The sequence below is a fragment of the Motacilla alba genome, chromosome 13 (assembly GCF_015832195.1).
Source record: "Motacilla alba alba isolate MOTALB_02 chromosome 13, Motacilla_alba_V1.0_pri, whole genome shotgun sequence".
In the NCBI taxonomy this organism is placed as follows: Eukaryota; Metazoa; Chordata; class Aves; order Passeriformes; family Motacillidae; genus Motacilla; species Motacilla alba.
Genome location: NC_052028.1, coordinates 11,409,018 through 11,431,601, shown reverse-complemented (window position 1 = coordinate 11,431,601; position 22,584 = coordinate 11,409,018). Strand labels below are relative to the sequence as shown.

The window sequence follows — 22,584 nt, the reverse complement described above, 5'->3', positions numbered from 1 at the left end:
GCTGAGCCAGCTAATAAATATTTATATTAGAGTAGTGTACAAGGGCTCCAGCTGGGATTAGAGCACTGCACTAACAAAGATAGATCATCCAGGGTTAAAGGATTTAAAGCCTAAAAAAACCATGGCATTCCTGCCTTCCTGGGAGCTGGGCAATAAGCACAGAGATGGCAGATGTCAGTGTTTTCTGCTGTTGTAATACTTTCAGAGTTTGCCTGGAGGCTCTCTAATGGTTATTGAAACAAGAATAGTGGTTCACTAAATTCACTGGGAAGCTGCTCCGCAGCCAAGGGATGAGAGGGAACTGCATCTCTCCCTGTGCTGTGTGCTGCAAAGCTCATCCTTGGGCTGGGCCACAAGCTTGGAGCGGGCTCCAGAGCTGCAAAGCGAGGACCGAAGTGAACCAGCTGCCAGGAGGGGGATGCCAGGACCCCCACACTGAATTCACGAGGCTGAGATGCTGCAAGGACTTGTTCTTCACAGCAAAAAGGGCAAATGAATTCCCATCCTAATCTGGGAGATGGAAGCATCGCCACACTGTGCAGGAGTGCTGGACATGTCTGTGCTGTTCCAGAGCCCGACCACCCCCTGGGGTGGATATTTTTCTAATATCCAAATTAAACACCCCCCTCCCCCTTTCCGACACAACTTCAGGCCGTTCAGTTCAGTTCTTTTCAATGCCACAATGTGCCACCGGAGGCAGAGGAGCGGCGGACAGTCCCGGGAGGCGGCTCCGGGCGCCGGCCGGGCGCGGGGCTCGAACCCGCGGAGGCCTCGGCGCCGCGGAGGCAGTGAGGGGGCCGGGCCGCCAGAGGGCGCGGTGGCGGCGGGCGCGGCGAGGGCCCCGTGACCCGGCCCGGCCGCTCCCCCGCGCCGCTCCCGCCCCGGCCGGGCCGGCCCAGCCCCGCGGGCCGCTCCGCTCCGCAGCCCCGCCGCGATGTGGCTGGGCCCCGAGGAGGTGCTGCTGGCCGGCGCGCTGTGGGTCACCGAGCGCGCCAACCCCTTCTTCCTGCTCCAGCGCCGGCGGGGACACGGCAAAGGGGGCGGCCTCACGGGTGAGGCGCGGCGGGGCCGCGGGGAGGCTCCGGCCCGGCGCGGGGTCCGGGAGCGCGGGGCGGGGGCTGGGAGGGCCCGGCGGGGGCGGAGAGGCGCGGGCCGCTCGTGTGCTCGCCGCTCCTCGCCGTGTGTGACCCCGGAGCCCCTCGACCGCCGTGTCCGGCCGGGGCTGTCAGCGGCCGGGCCCGGGGGCTGCTGCCGGGGAGCACACGCAGCTGACGGGATGCTTGGGACCGTCTTCTTCTCTTGTCAAAAATGGCTTCTCAGCCCTGCTCGCGTTGCTTTGAATTATTAAGGCGGTTTATTTGCATGTTTTGTGTGTCTGTGTGCCTTTTCGAGATGTAGGGGATGACAGTCAGACGTGGTTTATAACTGGTAGCGGTATGGAAGTTGTGCTGTACATGGGCCGGGGGTGAAGCTGTGTGGGTGCAGCCCAGTGGAAAATACCGCTGTGGGTGGGGGACAGCCTTGTTTGTGACATAAACTGCTAAAATAACACGACTGTCACCGAAGCACAGTGTTAACAACAGCAAATCCCCTCACTTTTTAAAACCTCATTTGTGTGCAGAATGCTTTCAATTATGTCAATTACAAAGATGTGAATTTTACTTTTGTCAATTACGCATAGCAACTGTCGTGTATTAACCCATTTAGACACACTGGTGCAGCTGATAAACATTATTAGCATATTTCATATTTTCCCAGTGTTCAAAATTATTTTGAACTGTTCTGTCTGATGTCACACAACTTGTGCAGTTTTGCATATAGACTTATACTGGTATTTTACAATTTTCTAGTTTTTTCCAAGAAGAAACGACGCCTGGTGCTATTTTGGTAAACTGATGTGTTCCTGATGGGTTGAAGCTTTGAGCTATGTTTACTTTTTGAGCTAGTGTGGCTCAGTGAGAGTCTTCTTCAGAGCTCCTGCCGGTTAAAAACCACATGTCCTTAAGGAGCTGTGCAGCTGCACAGTGACATCTCAGAGTTAGAGTGGGAGCTGAGCTGGAAAGGTTTTTGAGTTGCTGTCAGACTCAGGTTATTAAACATCTCATTACCGGTCTGTGTGTCAATATTTGACACATCCAGTATTGTCATAGGACGGATTCAAAATTAACTTTTAATCCATATCCTGCCTAAAACTACACAAGAAACCCAGAGCCCAGACAGATCCTGCTGTGCTGGTTGCATATGTGTTTCGTTTAGGTTGGTCACATGGGCTTGCTGTGGGTGATGTCTCACTGCAAGGACAATCGGTGGTATTTTCTTAATTTGTTAATTGCTACATAGATAGCCAGGAGAGATAAGGAAGAGGAAGTGGCATGTTTCTTGATAAGGAATGAGATATGGATGAGTACAGTTTGCATAGGCTACCCAAACCGATGAGAGCTGGGAATTGAAACTGGACCCCCCACAGAGTCAGAGCCCGAGGAGCAACCATGCTCCAAGTTCTAATTCTAGAAAACCTTTAATCACGAGTATGTTGCAAAGTTAATTTGCATTAAAGATGCTCATAATGCATTGTCTAGAACAACAAAGCAAATCATCTCCTTATGTATCTGTTTTATCTAATTGAAATAAAGACTTCATTGAAGTAAATTGACTTGCTTTACAAAGTCTGGTTCATCAACATTTACTCTGGAAGTATCTCCTTATTTAACATCGTATAAAAATATTTTGACTTCTGTATTACCAGATTTTGAGTTGCTGACATCTTTGTTTAATCAAAGTACTTCTGGGAGCATCCTTGAAACCTGTGAGCACCAGTTTTTCTAGATCTACCTGATTCCATTTGGACAAGTTACCTGCTTTTGGCGTTGGTGATTCTGAAAAAAAAAAACAGCGTTGAAAACTCTTGTGTCTTTTAGCTTGGTAGGCTTAAAAATCACTATTAGAAGCAAAAACCCCACAGAGGAAAACACATTTCACTTTCATTAGAAAACTCTTCTATGAAGGTGGGGGACTGTAAGGAAGCTCAGTAGGCATTTTAATTGCCACCTAACTTTGTCCGTTACCAGGCTGCAGTTGGTTTTTAGGGAATTTACCTCCAGTGACTGGAGGTAAATTTCTGAATTTTCTGAACCAAGGAGGTAAATTTCGTAATTTTCTCAACTGAGTGCCCCAGCTCTTCATCACAGCTGTTCACAGGCTGTTAACAGCATTTCATTCATTCATTATCAGCATTTTCTGCAGTGATCATCCTGTGTTTTTGCTTAACCCAGTTCTTTGTTTTGGTATTACATTGCTGTAATTTCTATCTCTTTGTTTCCTAGGTCTCCTTGTGGGAACTCTAGACGTTGTTTTGGATTCCAGTGCCAGAGTTGCCCCATACCGGATTCTGCACCAGACTCAGGACTCTCAAGTGTACTGGGCAGTGGCCTGTGGTATGTGACTCTTGTTGGGGCCTGGACTTGAGTTACTTTCTTGTCTTTTTGATTCAGATGAGCAGTTATCCCACACAAGAGTATTCTATGACTGCTCAGGACACTTCCAAGAGTTTCCAGTAGTGTAGTGGAAGATTCCAAAAATGACAAAACTCAGTGTTGTTTAAAGTGTAATTCAGGAACTTGAAGCTCTGCAAAAGCTTCTGTTTCTGCAGATGTTAGGAATTTTCTTTCTTCCAAGATGTACCTTGTATTTGCAAGGTTGTAGTGAGATTGTGCAGATAATAACACATGCAGGTTTTGGTGGGATGATGAGTGTTGTGCTGCTGCTTACCATGAGCATGGCACAGGATGGGAACATGTAACATTGTTCAAGGTACCAGAGGTGCTTTGGGGAATCTCTTGGTCCAGTTTATGTTTTTTCTATTATTTCTGGCCTGGAATAGATGTGTATATAGATCTGTAAAAAGGACTAGAATAGTATTTCTGTAAAAAGGACTAGAATAGTACTTTTTAACATCAAGGATCCGCGGCCTCTTTTACTTGAGAAATGTAACTACTGTTTTAGAATATCATAATGCAACCATCTGATGTCCGTTGGTGAACTTTGATTAAAGCTTTAGGTACTAATGCTTGCTAAAGGGGAAATATCTCCAGACCTATTTGTTAGACCAACTTTGTTTATAATAAGAACCTTCACACTTCTCACTTTGTGGTGGAGACAAAAAAAAAATCTGATCATGAAGGAATCATTTGCTAGGCCCACAAAGGCTGATGTCTTGTTTTTCCTCTTCCCACCTTCTCCCCAGGCAACCAACACAATGTTCTCCCTTGCAGAGCTACTTAAATTCTGCAGAGGAGAGGTTTAGATGTTGCTATGTTTCACAGAGCTACTTAAATTCTGCAGAGGAGAGGTTTAGATGTTGCTATGTTTCACAGAAACTCAGGTTCCCCTTTGAGGAGGGTGGAGGCAGAGAATTAAGAAAGACAGAAAACAAAATGGCAGGTCAGGAACTGCATAGAAAAAGGGAGAATATTTAATGCAGATCTGTAATTTTATGGTATCTTGATACTCAGTAAGTTATTTTTGTTCAATTTCAGGAGTATTTTAGTTTATATCCTCTGTATCTCAGTTACTTTTAAACAGTGAAGCGTGTAGAAGTGGGATGGGCTGGGTAACACCCAAATGGAGTTTGATAAATTATTGTCCTGGAGTAAATATGTGTTCTGTTCATCCAAAGTATTTTTTTTAATCATACCTGTTTCTCATTCTGCTGTCAAAGTAAGGGTACTGGCATTCCTTTAACGTTATAAAATATATACTGCTCTCTAGCTGAAAAATGCAAATATTCTATTTACAGTTCACAGTGTATAAATACTAGTGGGCAGCAGTCTGGTCACACATGCAGCTTCGGCTCTTCAGCACTTTGTTCTTATAACCCTCCTTGTAGGAATCACAGATTTTTACTCCTTCATATATGTTTTGCTAATACAGTTTTTACCAAGATGTCAGTTAGTGAGGCCAGGCTTATTTTAGCAATTTGGCTGCTGTCATTTGGTAAGAGATGTAGCTCATGAAACAGTACAGGACACAGACTTTGTTCCACTGCTGTTGTTTCTGAACCTGTGTGGGGTTTTTTGCAGTCAAAGCATCCTATAATTGATAATTATGTGCCTTGGAGTATCCTTGGTGACAGTGGAGATACTTTATTAGAAACATAATGTTGGTTGTACATAAAACATCCTTGACATGTACGCAGTTGTTGTGTGCGATTTATCCTAGTCACTGTTCAGTAATTATTAGTTTCCTGCTGTGAACTTGGAGGAAAAAAGACCTTGTTCTAATTTTTTTTTTCTTTGCTCTTGGCATCATCTTTCTCCCCTTCAATTAGGATCGTCTCGTAAAGAGATCACAAAGCATTGGGAATGGCTGGAGAATAACTTACTGCAGACTCTGTCCATCTTTGACAATGAAGAAGATATCACCACCTTTGTCAAGGGCAAGATACACGTAAGTGACATGTTTCCCTGAAGGACTTCCAGATTCTGAGAAAGGACAAGGGAAGGGAGATGGTTCTAAGAATTTTTTATCCTTTTCAGTCATACAAAGGTATGGAAGTGTCATGGAATGCATCCATGTCAACATCTGGTCACAGTCAGAGCAAATACTGAACAAATATATTGCAAGAGGTAGGGTTAAGAGCAGTAGATCTCAAGGAACAGCCTGCTTAGGATGTTCCTACTAACCCAAATATAATATCTCTTTAAAATCATTGTCAGTTATGCCTTTGATGCAGGGAGAATGGTTTAACAAGGGTTCATCTAGCAACAAATGGAGGAGAGAGAATTCTGCTTTGTGAGCAATGTACTTGCCTTGCCAGTGGTCTGAAAGGTACCTGAGTTGTAAAGGAACTGCATCCCAGCTTCCACTGACTTTGGAGTCAGGTATCTGCTGGTTTTGCAGTTAACACACTTCAGATTCCCAGCCCACAAACCCTCCAGAGCAGAAACTTATAAATACAGTTCTTTATTGAACTGCAGGAAGTTGCATCTTTTTCAGCACTCCTGTCAGATTCTTCATATTTTCAATGTGTGTCTGTGCATGAGAGAGATTGTGGTCATTTGTTTTTCCTTCTGGCCAGTCAAGATCTGACAGCTTGCAGAGTTCTGTCCTTCCTGGCAGATGATCTTCTTCCAGTTGGAGAAGCAGGTGTGCAAGTGAAAAGAGACTTCAGTTCTCCTGCAGGGTGTTCCAAGTGTTCCCAGGCCAGCCATGAGGAACTCAGTTGAACATTAAACATGAGTGCTTGTGGCATGTGTTCAGGAGTGGATCCCAGACTCCCACAGTATCTGGCTGCCCTTTCAGCATGTCTTTGCCGTTTCTGACATGACAGGATGAGTGCTGAGTCCTGTTCCTTTGTGCCTTCCGGATTGCTGCTGTGACCCTTTGCTTTGTACGTTATTTCTGTCAGCAGGCACCTTCACTTCTGTTTCTCCTCTCCTCCCACATCCTTTCAGGGCATTATTGCTGAGGAGAACAAGAATGAGCAGCCCCAGAGCGAAGAGGATCCAGGTAAATTCAAAGAGGCTGAACTGAAGATGCGGAAGCAGTTTGGGATGCCTGAGGTGGAGAAGTTGGTCAATTACTATTCCTGCAGCTATTGGAAGGGACGTGTCCCCAGGCAGGGCTGGCTGTACCTCACTGTCAACCACCTCTGTTTCTACTCCTTCCTGCTGGGCAAAGAGGGTGAGTTATGAGCCTATGACTTGTGTTTCTATCACTTCTCATGATCTTTTCGATGCAGTTGTTCTTTGGTGTGAACTCCTTTTTAAGATGACAGGTTTTTTTCTTTTTAGAAATCCTTGAGTTCTGTCTGGCTCAGCACATAAATCAGTTCTTGCTCTCATAGGCACTTCAGTGCTGTTTAGACTGAATGCCTGAGTCGTTTTTTAAAACATTTCCCAAGTTGTATATCTGTTTTACTCAAAATGGGTTACATTTTACTAGTTAGACTGGGTTAGAGAACCAAGCAGTATTTTTACTTTGGTGAGTTTTATCTGGAGCACCTGCCAGGACCCAGTCTTTGCAAAGCCCCAACTTCTGAGTCCAAAGCTAATTTGCTGGAAAGAAAGAATGAAAACTTGAGTAATTGTAGTTGAAAGCATTTATTGGATGGGAGATAGTCCTTTTGGAACTGCATTATTTCTAGTCTAGTTAATCCCAAAGGTTATTTCCAAGTATTTTTGGAGAACCCAGTAAAAGCGTGAAGAAAAGAACTGTCCATGTGTAAGAGGGGGGAAGAATGCTGCTCCACTGAGAGCTTGCAGGCTGCTTGACCTTCATTTCTGTTTGGTTCTTGTTTTGCCTCAATTGGGATAATGGTATTTTTTAATTCTTTTTCTCAGTTACACTGGTGATCCAGTGGGTGGATGTAACCCAGCTAGAAAAAAATGCTACACTGCTGTTCCCTGAGTGCATTAAAGTAAGCACGAGGGACAGTGAACTCTATTTTTCCATGTTTCTCAACATCAATGAGACGTTCAAGCTGATGGAGCAGTTGGCCAACATTGCGATGCGGCAGCTACTGGATAATGAGAGCTTCCTGCAGGACAAGTCTCTCCCAAAGCCCAGGAGGCCTCTTAAGAACATCTCTGCATTAAAAAGGTATTATGTTCCCAGCAGTGAGAAAATAAGACAGGTACTAGGGGATTGTAAGAATAAATCTGCATTATTTTGTAGCTCCCAGGTGCTGCTGGGGTTTTCTTACTCTAGGGGCTGCATTACTTACTTCAGTCATTAGCCTTCTGCTTGTTCTCTGTTTTTCCTCATCCCAAATTGGACCTGAATTCACACACGCCCTCGTGTCTTTCTCATGCATGCCTAGGCACTGTCAGAAGGAATTTTCAACTAGAAACTGCTGAAATTCATATGTAAAAAAAAATTTTTAAAAGTGAAGGAAGAAAATTACACCAGCCCCTTTGTCTGAAGTTAAAGATTTATAAAAAGAAACAGATTTGTATTGTAATAAATCCTCCCACTGGGGACTGTTCTCTGCAGTTTCAGAATCTCATGTGATATTTCAGTTTTGCAGATGCACTTGCGTATTTTATTTTGTATTGCAGAACATACCTTGTCAGAGAGGCATGTCTGAAGGCTGAAAGAGGAGTCAGAGGAGGGGTGGCATCTCAGTTAGAGAAAGGAATACTAAGAATACACAGCAGAGTCTGAAGGTTGTGATTGGAATGAACATTTGATATTAGTGTTTGAGTGGGTTTTTCAAGTGAGTAAAAAAGCTTCAGGATGTTACCCTTTACTTTTCCCCAGAGACCTGGATGCTCGAGCCAAAAATGAGTGCTACCGTGCCACTTTCCGGTTGCCCAAGGATGAATGCCTGGATGGACATACAGATTGTACCTTGTGGACACCATTCAACAAGATGCATATTCCTGGCCAGATGTTTGTTTCCAACAATTACATCTGTTTTGCCAGCAGGGCAGAGGAGGCCTGTCATCTCATCATTCCTCTCAGGGAGGTGAGGATTTCTTAGCTGTATGTTAAGACTACAGGCCTGTCTTCTCTTTTGTGTCCTTCTGTCTGTTGTGCTGTGCTTATGGATAATGGAAAAAATGCCAGATCCAAGTGGCCCTTGTCTTTGTATTCTAGGTGACAATAGTTGAGAAAGCAGATAGTTCCAGCGTCTTGCCCAGCCCTCTGTCCATCAGCACTAAAAGTAAAATGACCTTCTTCTTTGCCAATCTGAAAGACCGGGATTTCTTGGTACAGAGGATCTCTGACTTCCTGCAGAGAACACCATCCAAGAAACCCTGCAGCATCGACAGGGAATGGAAGTGGAATGTGGCTGATCCCAGCAGTGAGGTACTAAGGAAATAGCTGGGAGGAACTTTATCAACTTTTCAGAGCAATGCTCCTTACAGTGTGTTTGGAGTGCTTGTCACCAGCCAGTGCTGCCTCTTTTAGGCCATGAGCAGAGGAGGGAGCATGAGCTCAGACATATTCTGTTCTCTTGTCCAGGAAGTTCCAGAGCTGCCTTCCAGCAGCCCCCTGGCTGTCAGCCCCACGTCTGCTCTCAGCCATCGACCCGTCAGCTTCTGTGCTGGGCAGGTGCCAACAGCCTCACAGGGACTGCTCAAACTCTTCAGGAGGAATTCTGAGGAGCTCTCTGGACCCAAAGGGGTAAGTGATATTTTTATGTAAAGCAATAACGTATAAACAGTTTGCAGTAGGTTGCTGATTTCCTGGCCTGCTCTTGAATGGAAATGCATTTTATCTCAGCATCACTGCTGTGTGTATCACAGTGGTAGTACTGCATAGAGGTAACTTGACTGTCAGCTTACACTGTTTGTACTGACATACCTGAGATACTTGACCAGAGGCTGAGAAATGAGTGTTACCAGTGTTCTGGGATGTGAATTCATGGCTGTGAAGAACAACTTTTCTTCAGAGCAAGAAAGCAGGGAACTTGTATCTCTGCTTGCTGGTTAATCATTGTGATCCGTGGTTCTGTTTGCATTTATGTGGAGATTTGCGTAGTTGTAAAGACTTGACTTTAAGCAAGGTCATAACTGATGCAGAACAGGGTAGATTAGTATATATACACTCTTTTCTTCAGCAGAAAGAAGAGAGGTTTTAAATGTCACAATGTATTTTTCCTGTGAAGTGCAGGCCTGAGTATACCCAGAAATCATGTGTCCTACAAACATAAAAATGCAATAATCTCCTAAAATAGCCATATTTGTTCCTATGAAGGCAAAGGAGAAGATGAAGGAAGAGTCTTGGAATATTCATTTCTTTGAATATGGGCGAGGGATGTGTATGTACCGCACTGCCAAGACGAGGGAGCTGGTACAGAAAGGAATCCCAGAGAATCTCCGTGGAGAGCTGTGGCTCCTTTTCTCAGGTAGGTTGTTGTGCTGACAGCAGGAATTAACTTCCTGCACATCTCAAAGGAAAGGGTATGAATCCTAGCCCATTTCAAAAGAAATAAATGAAAGGTAATTTCATCTGAATGATACTTTGTGGTGGCTTGCTTTATTATCCTCGTAGCTGTTTGGCTGCTTTTCTCTGTGTTTCAGTATTGGGACCTAAAGTCTAACATGATTTACCAATGAATTTGTTGCTATATTTTCACATCTGTTTGTAGTTCATGAGTTCATGCAGTGCTTCTTGGCTCCCTTATCTCTGAAACTGGGAATAAAATCTGCGTTTCAAAGCACCAGAGGTAAAGCAATGTTTGTTTGTCATTTCAGGGGCTTGGAATGAAATGGTGACTCATCCTGGTTACTATGCAGATCTTGTGGAACAGTCAATGGGAAAGTACAATCTTGCTACAGAGGAAATTGAGAGAGATCTGCACCGCTCTATGCCAGAGCATCCTGCCTTCCAAAACGAATTGGGAATTGCTGCTCTCCGGAGAGTCTTGACAGCTTATGCTTTCAGAAATCCAACAATTGGGTACTGTCAGGTAGGAAAGAAGTCCTAGACTTGTTAGTCCTACACAGTGACCATGACTGACTTGGACTTTTTCTGCAGTTTTTTGTTCAGTTTCAAGCTTTTCCTTTATGCTGTCTATGTAGTGGTGAGAAAGTAGGAAGGAACTTACGCTGCATCATCTCTTAAATATCCTTTGAACATAGTATTTAAATAAACTTTTCACAGTGCTGTTAGGTGTAGTGTTAGTCTTTAATAGTTTTCCTGGTAGAGCTTTCCATAGTTCAGCAAAAACATCTTCTGGTTTCATTAAAAGGAGCAGTTATTATCAAATAAGTGATGTTGCACATGGACAGTCTATTGAAAATGTAGCCATTTGCTGCTTTGTGAAACAACTTGGTGGAAATTCAGGTTCATTTTGTGTATTTCTGTGATGTTACAGGTTCTTGTTATGGTGTTCTGTTATGGCCAAATTCTTTGGCCAAATGTTTTTATGAAGAATTTGACAATTGTTCTTGTTCATGTTGTTTACTGAAAGTGCATGACAAAAGGTTATCAAATTGTTTGCTGCCTCCTGAACAGAGGAACTGAAAACAGGAAGAAAAATTGGCTTAAGGTCATCTATTGACTCAGATACCAGTAAAAGCTGGAAATAGATGTGACTATTAGTGACAGCTCATTCATGCTTTTAAGTTCAGCTAGTCTGTAACAGCAGAGTTTTCCTGAAGATCTCCATGTTTTTCTCCTGTACCTGTGTGTTTGCTCTGCTGGCTCCTAGGCCATGAACATTGTCACCTCTGTGCTGTTGCTGTACTGCAATGAGGAAGAGGCTTTCTGGCTCCTGGTGGCTTTGTGCGAGCGGATGTTGCCAGATTACTACAACACAAGAGTAGTAGGTGAGTCCTTGTCAGATTCCTGCTGCACTGTGGATTTTCAGCTGCACCAGCATCTCCCAGAAACATTTTGTTGTTCAGAATTAATTAAATATGATGCGTTTTAAAGATAATGAAGTGCAACTCCATTCCTTTTAAAGTGGTGTGGGTGTGATGAAGACATAGGAAGAGACACTACAGGCCTCCAATGTAGTTCTACCTTGTAGTAACAAGGAAGATGAAGTCACCAAAAATTGGTATCAGGAGGGATCATTAGCAGTAAGGAGGAATATCTAGAAGAACATTCTGGGTTTTAGTTTTTCCCATCTGAATGACGTGTTAAATCTGTGGAACTGGCTCTCAGGGAAGGTTAGTCAAAGCACCACTTCATGGGCTTTTAGAGTTCATTTGTATAAAAGGTTATAGTCTGGTGTAAATACCATAATATCAGTAATCCTCCACCCCTCCATTCAGGGCAAATGCACAAATGAAGGAAAGGTTCTGTGTTGAGAGGTTGTGTCTGCATGCTCTGCAATGTAGAAATAGTCTCCTTGGTTTTATTGAGAACAGGGTAAAAAATTAATGTCTTAATTTTAGTTATGATGTTCAGAGGAAATTTTTATGAAATTTAGTGAACTCACACTGTTTTGTTTAAGAATTGCTTAGCTTAGTACATGACACCACCATTTTGAGTTTTACCCTTGTTTTGTTTGTCTGTTTCAGGTGCACTGGTGGACCAAGGCATCTTTGAAGAACTTACACGAGAGTATCTTCCACAGCTGTCAGAAAAGATGCAGGACCTGGGAGTGATCTCCACCATATCCCTTTCCTGGTTTCTCACTCTCTTCCTGAGTGTGATGCCCTTTGAGAGTGCCGTGGTCATTGTCGACTGTTTTTTCTACGAGGGAATCAAGTTTATCCTGCAGGTGTCATTGGCCATACTTGATGCCAACATGGAGAAGTTACTACAGTGCTGTGATGAAGGTGAAGCCATGACTATTTTGGGCAGGTACCATTCATTATTCTTATTTATAACGGAATAGTAACAGTGGCCTGTTAGTCATCATCTCTTTCTTCCTAATAGCAGGTCACAGATAACAATCTAGGGTGAAACTTGTGCTCCAGAGAGGTTTGCTATTGCTTTCTACAAGAGCTGAAATTAATTGTTGGCTCAGTTATGGAGGAATCCATACTCCTGGAGCTGTTTTGCATCATAATGAATTCCTGCATCTCAGTTTGAATTTGAATTCTTAAAGGTTATTTATATGAAGTTTGCATATTAATTCTGCTTTACTATTTAGAACAGATTCTGGCAGGAATCACCTTCTAGAAACTTAAAACATTATCAAGCAGATATCTCCCAAGTCTAGTAAATGTAAGATTTTCTTGTTTGAAATGGGAATCTCTTCTGTGAGCAGCAAGATTTTCAGCATATGACTAGAAGCCTACTTTTAAAAGAGCAAATAAACCCCAAAATAGGGTGAAAATCAACTTAACTCCAGGTACACTGAGGGTAGCATTGCATATTAGATGGAAAAAATTAAATCATACTTCATGTTTAGATTAGTGATACAAAGAAGTTGGGAGTAATGCCTATAGGATATTATCTTTTTTTTTTCTAGACACTAATCCTGGAATCTTATATCTGTTCTCATTTTTGTCCACAGATATTTGGACAATGTAGTTAACAGACAGAGTGTCTCTCCCCCTATTCCCCACTTGCATGCACTGTTGACCAGTGGAGATGACCCCCCACTTGAAATTGACATCTTTGAACTCATCAAAACTTCGTATGAGGTAAAGTTCTGGCTTGGTATTTTGCCCAAGAGATTTCTTCTCTATTAACATCCCATTTTTTACATTGTGCAGCCAAAATCTGAGCAATGTTTATAGATCAAGATGCTTAAGGAGTGCAGGCTGAAGCCATTGCACATTGTTCCACTTGCTTGGTATGAGTAGAACCTGACAGTGTTGGCTGTTGCAGATTACAAAGAGTCTGCCCAACACCAGAGGGACTAAAATGAAGAGTGCAAGTAAGGAAGAAGTTATGGATTAGAGATTTCTTCCTTTGTCAAAAAAAGTCTCCATTATTAATTCTATTTGAGGATTTTCAGCGCTAAGAAGTTAAGGAGAGAAATTCAGGGCAAGAATTGTGAAGTACTCTGTGAGGAAGAGTGAAGAAATATGGAAGAATCTCAGTTCACATGCATAGGAATCCTGTTCTGTGAACCACATTATAGTAATAGGAAGGTGACCCCAGAATGGTGCCAATGCTGTTAAAATATCTCTGCACTGATAGAGGTGTTCCTCACAATTCATATTGAGAACAAACTCATAAGAAAATTGATTCTGCATGATGGAAAGAACACAGGCAAAAGAACTGATGTTTGGCAATTCTTCTCTGCTATTCTCTGCTAAATGTGGGATCCTTTCCCTTTTTATCTCGTTTTTCACCCCATCCCTCTCTGGCTGTTTACAGTCAGGCAGCTGTCATCTTCCTGGGTGTTTTGTGTACTTCTTCAAATCTGCCATCTCTGTTTGTTTTTTGTTTCTTTTCATAAAAGAGTGTCACTGAATTCATATTACTTGTCTGACCTAGTCCATAGAAAAGCTTCTTGACTGTGCTGTTTCTGGCTGAATCTCATGGGGGTCCTAGAGGAAAAATATGACAGGGCTGGAAGGAATGACAATCTGTCTGTTCTCTTATCTCTGCCACAGTACAGGGCCTGTATTTCTGTCAGTCCTGACACATCCTTTTTCAGCTTTTTTGTAGAGACCTCTGATGTTGGATTTCTCATGAACTCTGAATTACTCCTCTTGCAGGACAGGAGTGAACAGGGAATAGAGCTCAAGTTTTTTCTCATCTTGCTGCCTGTAAAAGGCTTCTAGGGGGTTTAGGTCATCTCTGAGGGGATAGTACACTTGTTAAAGAGTGTGTAATTGAAGATGGGCTGTTCTCTCTTCAGGAGATGATGTTGACCTGATCTGCTTCCTTTCTTGTAGAAATTTGGCAATCTGAAAGCAGATGACATTGAACAAATGCGTTTCAAGCAAAGGCTGAAAGTGATCCAGTCTCTGGAGGATACAGCCAAGAAGAGTGTGGTATGTGACTCCCAGACTGAATGAGCTACCAAATGGCACCTTCATGGAAAGTGTTTTGCTGTGAGCATTGAGAAACTTTGTGCTGTAGCAGACCAAGTTTTAAGTGACTGAAAGAATGATTGAATGAGATGTTTGGCATGGAGGGAGATAAAAAACACCTGTAGGCTTTGACATAACCTCTCATGGCTAGTGCAGTCTGGTTTACTGCTTGCCTGGAATCTCTGAGAAAAGCTGGCTAGCAGATAATTATTTTACTGCCATTTAGAGAGTCCATTAGGGAATTTTGCTGAAGGGTTCTTGGCCAAAGGGGAGTGTCCATACTTATTGCCATTATCTCCCATGTCCTAGGTGGAGAATCTCATCAGGGTGTTTATTTCACTGTTGCTCTTTGATACATCCAAGTAAAACATCTGAAGAAAAAAAGAGGGAGGGGTGACACAATCTGCTCAGCCAGGTCTGCACAAACAGGAAATAAGCACAGTAAACTACTGAAAATGTCAGCAGTTTCTGCTTGACTGCAAAATGCCTTCCTGATTGGTTTCCAGGTCTATTAGAATGGTGATGTTTTTCTTGCAATTCTATGTTGTATCTCCTTGCACTAGTTCTCTTCTGTGTTACACAGATTTTTCAGTGAGTTGTATTAGATTTTTCTACTTTTGAAATAAATTGTTCACTCTGTTTTATCTGTAACTAAAGGTCCGAGCTGTGTCTGGTGACATTGGTTTCTCTATGGAAGAACTAGAAGAGCTGTATGTAGTGTTCAAGGTAAGAAGCCTTCCTTGAGGGTGAGGAAGAAATGTTGTCACACACAGTACAAATAGCAAAGTAAGGCAAAGAACGGCAAGCAATGACTGCCTTAATTCTTAATGTGATGTACCAGAAACTGATGTGGCATTCTGTTACACATGGTGCCAGTAGGACTGACCCTGTTACTCTCTGATCAATTATTTTTAATCTTTTTTTTTCCCCCAAAGGTGGCCAAACCACATTCACAGTATTTGAATGATACTCAGAAAGAAACTGTAGAGTCAATGGAAGAGAATGTAACAAAGCCCTGAGAACGGGGAGCTAGGATTGACCGTACCTCAGTTTTTAATCTCAAGTTTCCCATTGACCTCATCTGTAATTGTGACAAGATTACTTAAGATTACCTGCCTCTATTTGTCAGCATATATATTTTTAAAAGAATGGTGTTACCTGACTGCTTTTACCCAAGTTGGTTGTGCTCTGTTTTAGACTCAGAAAGAGAGGCTTAGTTCTAAAACCTGCATGTTCCCTTTGCAGTAGAGCCTGAGTTATATTTTGTTAAAACCTGAAATCATGTTTTGTACTTTTCACTTTAAATAATTCCTTGTTTTTCCTGAAATCTGTGCCTCTTCCTTCATTTCATATTATTTTGTATTGAAGTAACACTAGGAATCACAAGGCAGATAATGTTTCCTGGAATGCCTCTTCTTTGCTTCCTCAATGCTATGGTTGAGCTGTGACAGTCTCTCCACTCCTGTGGAGCAGCATCATGTGCCCTGTTAATCCTTTCCCTCCAAAGGCCAAGTACCTGATGAGCTGTTACTGGGGGAACAACCGTGCGGCCGCTGCCCGCCGGGACCAGAGCCTGCCCTACCTGGAGCAGTACCGCATAGACATGGAGCAGTTCAAGGAGCTGTTCATCAGCCTCACCCCCTGGGCCTGTGGGGCACACACCCCTGTGCTGGCAGGGCGCCTCTTCCGCCTCCTGGATGAGAACAGGGATTCTCTCATCAACTTCAAGGAGTTTGTGACAGGAATGAGTAAGTGGTGTTTTTGGAGAAAATGGAATGCTGCAAGAAGTGTCTGTCCTTTTCCAAGAAAAGAACTGAAAGGAGATAATGGTGTTTTCACTGTCAGGGGGGAGGGTGGCAGGAAGCCTCAAGCTGGACAAAATACACCTTTGTAGTATGGATTTCACTGTTGATTCTGCACGGGACTTTGAGCAGTCATTGTATGGGAATTCATTCTGGTGTGAACCTGTGAGCAGAGGGTGATTCTTTATCATTAAAGTGCTATTTTTCTTAACCTTTTTTTTTCTTTCCAGGTGGGATGTACCATGGTGACCTCACTGAAAAACTCAAAGTACTCTACAAACTGCACCTGCCTCCTGGTGAGTGACTGCTTCTGTGTGCTGCTGCTATTGAACACAGGCTGCTCTGACATCAATTGACATGGGCTGCCTCAGGAGTTTTGCTAATTAAATGGGTCATACTGCTATTCAATTAGAGATTTTAACATTTGTTTCTCTGTTGAATACAGCTCTGAATCCAGAGGAGACAGAGTCTGCTTTGGAGGCCACAAGTTATTTCACAGAGGATGTGACAACAGAAGGTAATGCAGCAGTGCTGCCTTTACCACTCAGTTAGGCAGGAGTTGCAGCATAGATCCTTGTGCTCTGAACAGTGGTGTTGTGCAAGGCATGGTGTCGTGCTGGCATGTGTTAGGATTGCCAGTGTGTTTGAGTTCACTGTCTTTGTTGCATGATGGGGAAGAAGTTTGGAGCTAAAACTCCTCGGTGTCCATTCCATGCAGGATACAGCATGCTCTGAAGCCTGGGCACAGACTGCTGAGGAGGAGCAGTGTGCTTTTACCAGCCCCTGTCTCCCACCATGATTTAGGTTTTTCATACAGGTCTCATTGTCTCTCTTCTTGTTTTTGTTTCCTTCTCTGTGTCGGTCTATGTCTGACCTTTTCTTCTGTTTTATCTGGGATATTGTCCCCTCAACCCTTTTTTCTGCTGCTCAAGTATCTCCTTTTGTCTCAGAGCTGGATATCTGCCTGCACTGTGAGTCTCAAGGTCAGTCCATGGATTATGTGCATGCATTGAGCATGGCTGTGGTGCTGATACCACCTGCCAGCCCAGTGTGCTGATGTAAATACTCTGAAATTATTGCTGCTGCTGCTCCTCGCTCATGACACTCACTATTAATAAAGTGCTATAAGTAATTAAATATCTTTTAGCATATTCTGCCTATTGAGTTTCAGCCTTGGTCAAAATTGGTTTTGTCTGGTTTCTTTCAGTGGAATTCATCTCATCCTAGAAACTGGTGGTCAAAAAGATGCTCAGAACAGAGTGGGGGGGTGCTAGGCTTGCTGGCCTGGGGAGGTGATCCCTGTGCCTACTCTCCACAGTGTTCCAGTTTAAAGGAATAAGGATGCATGCCACTGAATTGCTGAACTGTTGGTTCAGTTCAGACTAGTTTACTGCATTTCTTAAAATATAACATTAGGGATTGTCAGATAGGAGGTCAAAATAGTCAGTCATGCTAAACATTTACCAAAATACAATGATGCCCAAAAAAAATCTGAGTAACTACAAGAGGTAATTGTGCAGTTTGGTGCTAGGTGGCTGATTTAACAGTCTGAGTTGAACCAAGACTTCCTATTTGCTCTAGTGACAATGTAGGGAATCAGAAGTGAAGTTCACGAAGTTAGACTGCAAATTGCTCCCAAAATGTCAGTTCAGACAGTGAATAATGAGGAGTGTAGGCATTAGTCACATATGTGCTCAGTAGTGGTTTGGGTTTTTTCCATTCATTATCTTGCTTTGGACGACTGAACATCCTTGTCTTTCAGCCATCACACTGCTTTTCTATCTTCCATATCTGTGTTTTCATGCCTTCTTTTAAGACCCCTGCCCTCTACCTCAGCTCTCAACCCACTTTTTGAGTGTGGCTCTTTATCCAGCTCATCCATCAGCCTTGTGCTTCCATCCTGTTCTGTTCAGTCTTCTAACCATGATCATGGGAGTGTGAGATCTAACTTGTATTAAATGTACTCTTGTATAATTTTAATTTGTGTATTGATTTGTCTTAAGTTCTTTGTGTGTTGTATTACTGAAAATCAGCTAATAATTATTTTATAATTCCATAATTCTTTAGAAACCCCAGAAGATAAAGGAAGAAGAAATGAGAATGGCCCAGAAAAAGGTAATTTCATCATCAATAGACTACATTCTAATCTCATCTCTCTCATATTGTCTGCTCATTGACCTGCTCATTGTCTCATGCTGATCAAGGAGACCTTGCAAAGTGTCCCTTGTGGACAGAGGTAAAGCAGGAGGTGAGCTGGGAAATAAGCATCCCTTATACTTTAGTGTTCAGCTCTTTTACATCCCAAGATCATAGCATTTGTAAATCATGTTGGGTAAGTTGTCACCTCACAGAGCTCGTCTGTGAGAAGTCAATCTGATGCAACACTGTTGAATTTTTTGCTCTATTGAGCTGCATCAGATAAACCAGCAGAAAACAATGCAGCCTTCCTGGTAGATGCTTTCCTGGGCTGTCAATAACACCTTCTTCAAGCCTGATTTTTGTTGGCTCAGCATTCACTTTTTAAGTCTGAAACCATAAACCACCTGAGTAATGGCTTGTTCTTGCCTTGCAGAGGAGAAAGGTACCAGTCCACAGGACTACAGATACTACCTAAGAATGTGGGCCAAGGAAAAAGAGAACAAGAAAGAGACCATTAAAGATCTCCCCAAAATGAGCCAGGTAAGAAAGGAGTATGAAGGTTTCCAGTTTGATCATTGGCAGCTTAGTGGAATTCTGCAGTATGTTCAGTCCTTGCCCACAGCTTTCCCTGCTGTTCTGGTCTGGTGAGCTTTAGGACCTCTAATTCCACACATCTGATCTGGTGAGCTTTTTGACCTCCAATTCCACACATTTCTGTTGAATTTTGCAGTGGATATGGACAAACTGCTTTGTATCAACCAATCTAATGTAATGGATTCACTCAGCCTCACAGACCAGTTTTTCCTAGTAGAACTGCACTCCGTTTTCCCTCCAGAGCAGGATGTTTCAAATATGCCATCAGTCACAGAAACTTGTTCAGCTTTTTTTGTTTTGCATTGCTTCAAGTTACAGCTGCTTGGTGGAGAGGGAAACAGAAGGGTTACAGAAGAGAGAGTCAGATGACTGGTGTGATCTTTTCTGTCTCTAATTTCCTTGATGGGTGCTACTTAAACCAGTTCAGAAATGGTTAGAAGCTGACCACAGAGGAGTAGCAGAATATAAGTAAAACTTCATGTTTTCTTAGCATTAGTGAATATGTGACTATTCTGTTCATCTGGCAGCAGAAAAGCCACCACTGTTAAATTGCTAGCTGTGTCTCAATTTAGCCACAACAGAGAGGGGGGAGTTTGTCTGTGTCAGACTGTTCTGAATCAGTGCAGTAAGTTGCCACTTGGTGGGGAGGCAAATAAGCAATGAGTCATTTGAGATGGTGCCTGTTGCTTCATCCACCACTGACAACTTTTTTCAGCCTGATACATGATTATTTGTTTTTTATCTTTTAAAGGAACAGTTCATAGAGTTATGCAAGACCCTTTACAACATGTTCAGTGAGGACCCCGTGGAGCAGGAGCTGTACCATGCCATTGCCACTGTGGCCAGTCTGCTGCTGAGGATTGGGGAAGTTGGAAAAAAATTCTCCAACAGGCCCACGAGGAAGTCTGAGGACTGCAAAGCAAACAGTACCCAAGATCCTGTGAGTGAAGAGGAGTCACCAACATCTGAGCAGAGTCAGAATTCAGCAGTGGAGCAGCAACCCCAAGCTGACCATGAGGACAAAGCCAGCGTTGATGCTCAGCCTGAAAAAACCCAGCAGGAAAACCAAACTCTAGGCGATGGGTCAGGGGAAGGACAAGGCTCTCCTTTACAGCTGCTATCAGATGATGAAACCAAAGATGATATGTCCATGTCTTCCTACTCCATGGTCAGCACAGGCTCCCTGCAGTGCGAAGACATCGCGGACGACACGGTGCTGGTGGGCTGTGAGGGCAGCAGTGCAGCTGCCAGGTATGGCAGCACCATTGACACTGACTGGTCCATCTCCTTCGAGCAGATCTTGGCCTCCATGCTGACAGAAACAGCCCTTGTAAACTACTTTGAGAAAAAGGTCAACATTCTTCAAAAGATCAAGGATCAGAAGAAGGTAGAGAGGCAGTTCAGTTCATCCAGTGACTATGAACTTTCTTCTGTGTCTGGGTGAACTCAAGAAATCAGGAGTTGTCTTCGGGAGATAAAACAGGAAGGTAGTGTGGCAGATGGCAGGATGGTTTGGTATTTCCTGTTTGGGGTTTTTTTTGTTTATTCAGAGACCAGTAACTACACATTTACAATAGAATCCAGTTGATAAGGGGCTCCTGACAGTGACTGTGTAGGTGTTTCTTTGGCTACTCTGGCTGAGAGAATTAGATTTACATTTTTGAGAGCCATTAGAACCTAATAGCCCCTGACATATAGAATTACCACCATAAATTATGCATGTCTGCCTTTTGCTATCTTTAATTTCAGTGAAGTTTTATTTCAGACAGTAACTGCTCCTGGCCTGCCCTTGTTTGCTGTAGGTTCCTGGGTAACTTGCACAGCAGATGCAGCCTGGCTTGAAACCATGCTCACCTCTGGCTGCCAGTCCGAGAGCTAATGCAGTGTAGTCAAGTGCTGTAGGACTCTGACCTATAAATAATCTTGTACGTTCTTGTAAGCTGTTCTGTGACTCAGCAGCTATAAAGCAAATGTGCCCCACTGCTCCCAGCACCCTAAGATCTAAACACAGACATTGCTCAGACCTGCAGGTTTCTTTCACGTGTGATTTGGCATTTTCATAGTGTACGATCACTTACTTTCTCCTTCAGAATTCAGGAATTTTCAGGCAAACCTGGTTTTCTAGCATTTGCTTTTCTATTTCTTTGAAAGCTGTTGTTTTTGGTTTGTCTGGGAAGCCACAAGCTCCTTGACTTCAGTGCAGAAGTGATACTGAGTCAATCAGTGGGCCCATGATGGTTATAATGAGGAAATAAGTTCCTAAAATAGAAGCCAGTGAATCAGCCTCAGCATTCCAGGGGAGTGGCACACTGGTCTGCTGGACTTTCCCTGATGATACATTCGCTATTTAGTGCTGATTCCGTGTTTTTCCTAGCTAGTGACGAGTCCCCTAAGGAGGACCTCCTAGGAGGAGGACCCCTAAGAATTATCTGATCAGTCAGCCCTCACAAATGCTTGGGGCAGAAGTTGTGCAGGGGCACTGTGCCACCCACTGCTGCTGTGTCCTTTCTTGAGAGTTTAGCAATGGCTCTTAGAAACTACTGCACATCCAAGGGCATTTGACCTAAAGGGGAAAAATACAGAGCAGCGTGGCTCTGCCCTCAGCCCCTTGTGGGAATACCAGAGCTCATTCCAGTTAGAGACAAAGTAACTGGGAGACTTAGTGAGTGCTCTTTGAAATTAAACCCAGAGGAAACTATGAGTAGCCCTTCTGGTAGCAGGGTGTGTTCTCCACGGGAGAAGTAATGCTGTTACTACAGATGAACTCATCTCAGCACGGAGGCAGTGGCCTTGCCAGGGGCAGGGTGAGAGACTTGCTGCTCGGCCAGAGCCGACCTTGCACTGAAGGCAAGGTGTGATCCAGCTTTTGGCTGGCACTTGGGATCTAAAGGTAGGAAGGACACATGTGGATGTTCCCATTTGACACTACTTGGTGTGCTACTCAGTGTTAATTCATCCTCATGACATTTTTGGTCTGTATTCACAGCTGGTACATACTTCTTATTTCTCTGCCTCCTCTGTCCTGTATCACTGGAGAGCAGCCATTAGTAAAACTGCTTTTACTAATTATTCAGTAATTTATTGTAATTTTTTTAAAGTACAAATAATACATGTGATTTTACACTGTCTGTCTTACCTGTCATGTATTCAATAAATGAATCAGAATCCTGTAGACTGTTTGGCCATCTTTTATTTCTCTCTGAGCTTGTGGAATATTGCTGGTTCTTTACCCAGTTACCACAAAGAATGTGTCACCAAAACTGTGGGGAGAAAAAAACCCTCCAACAACATTTTTAGTGTTAGAGAATCAAGGCATTACATTATCCTGTCCAGGGTGTGCAAAGAAGTAATCTCAGCCACATATAGCCTGGGTGTGTGGAGAAAATAATTCCTTGACACGTGGCTCTTAAATCGATTTTTCAGATACTTACAGAATTAAAACCTATAGAAATTCATTGGTTCAATGTTCATTGGTCCCAAGTTACACAGTTCTTAGTATTTGGTTTCTTTAGGTTATGTATTTTTTCACCTCTGATGCTAATGTGGCCCTCGTTCCTTGGTTCTCTTACCTGTCTTTTCTGGACCAGGGGTCGCTGCCCCTGCCAGGGGTGCTGTTTGGAGATGATGAGGTGTTAAGCTCATCACACCTTGAG

General features: G+C 43.2%; 1 protein-coding gene across 3 annotated transcripts; it reads left to right on the top strand.

Moving 5' to 3' along the window:
• The first annotated feature begins 828 nt into the window (after positions 1-828).
• Positions 829-22,103, top strand: TBC1D9B (TBC1 domain family member 9B). Of its 3 annotated transcripts, none has more exons than XM_038150279.1 (22): positions 829-1,052; positions 3,324-3,434; positions 5,327-5,445; positions 6,453-6,681; positions 7,341-7,599; positions 8,260-8,467; positions 8,599-8,811; positions 8,968-9,129; positions 9,703-9,853; positions 10,203-10,417; positions 11,162-11,279; positions 11,979-12,264; positions 12,923-13,052; positions 14,259-14,357; positions 15,054-15,122; positions 15,904-16,144; positions 16,429-16,494; positions 16,644-16,715; positions 17,149-17,181; positions 18,266-18,313; positions 18,771-18,877; positions 19,683-22,103. In XM_038150279.1, the coding sequence occupies exons 1-22, from the start codon at positions 935-937 to the stop codon at positions 20,373-20,375; spliced, it is 3,747 nt and encodes a 1,248-aa protein (XP_038006207.1). In that variant the 5' UTR covers positions 829-934; the 3' UTR covers positions 20,376-22,103. The 3 variants fall into 3 exon arrangements, with proteins under 3 accessions (XP_038006207.1, XP_038006206.1, XP_038006208.1); XM_038150278.1 differs by having other exon boundaries at positions 17,131-17,181; XM_038150280.1 differs by lacking the exon at positions 17,149-17,181.
• The last annotated feature ends 481 nt before the right edge of the window (positions 22,104-22,584 follow it).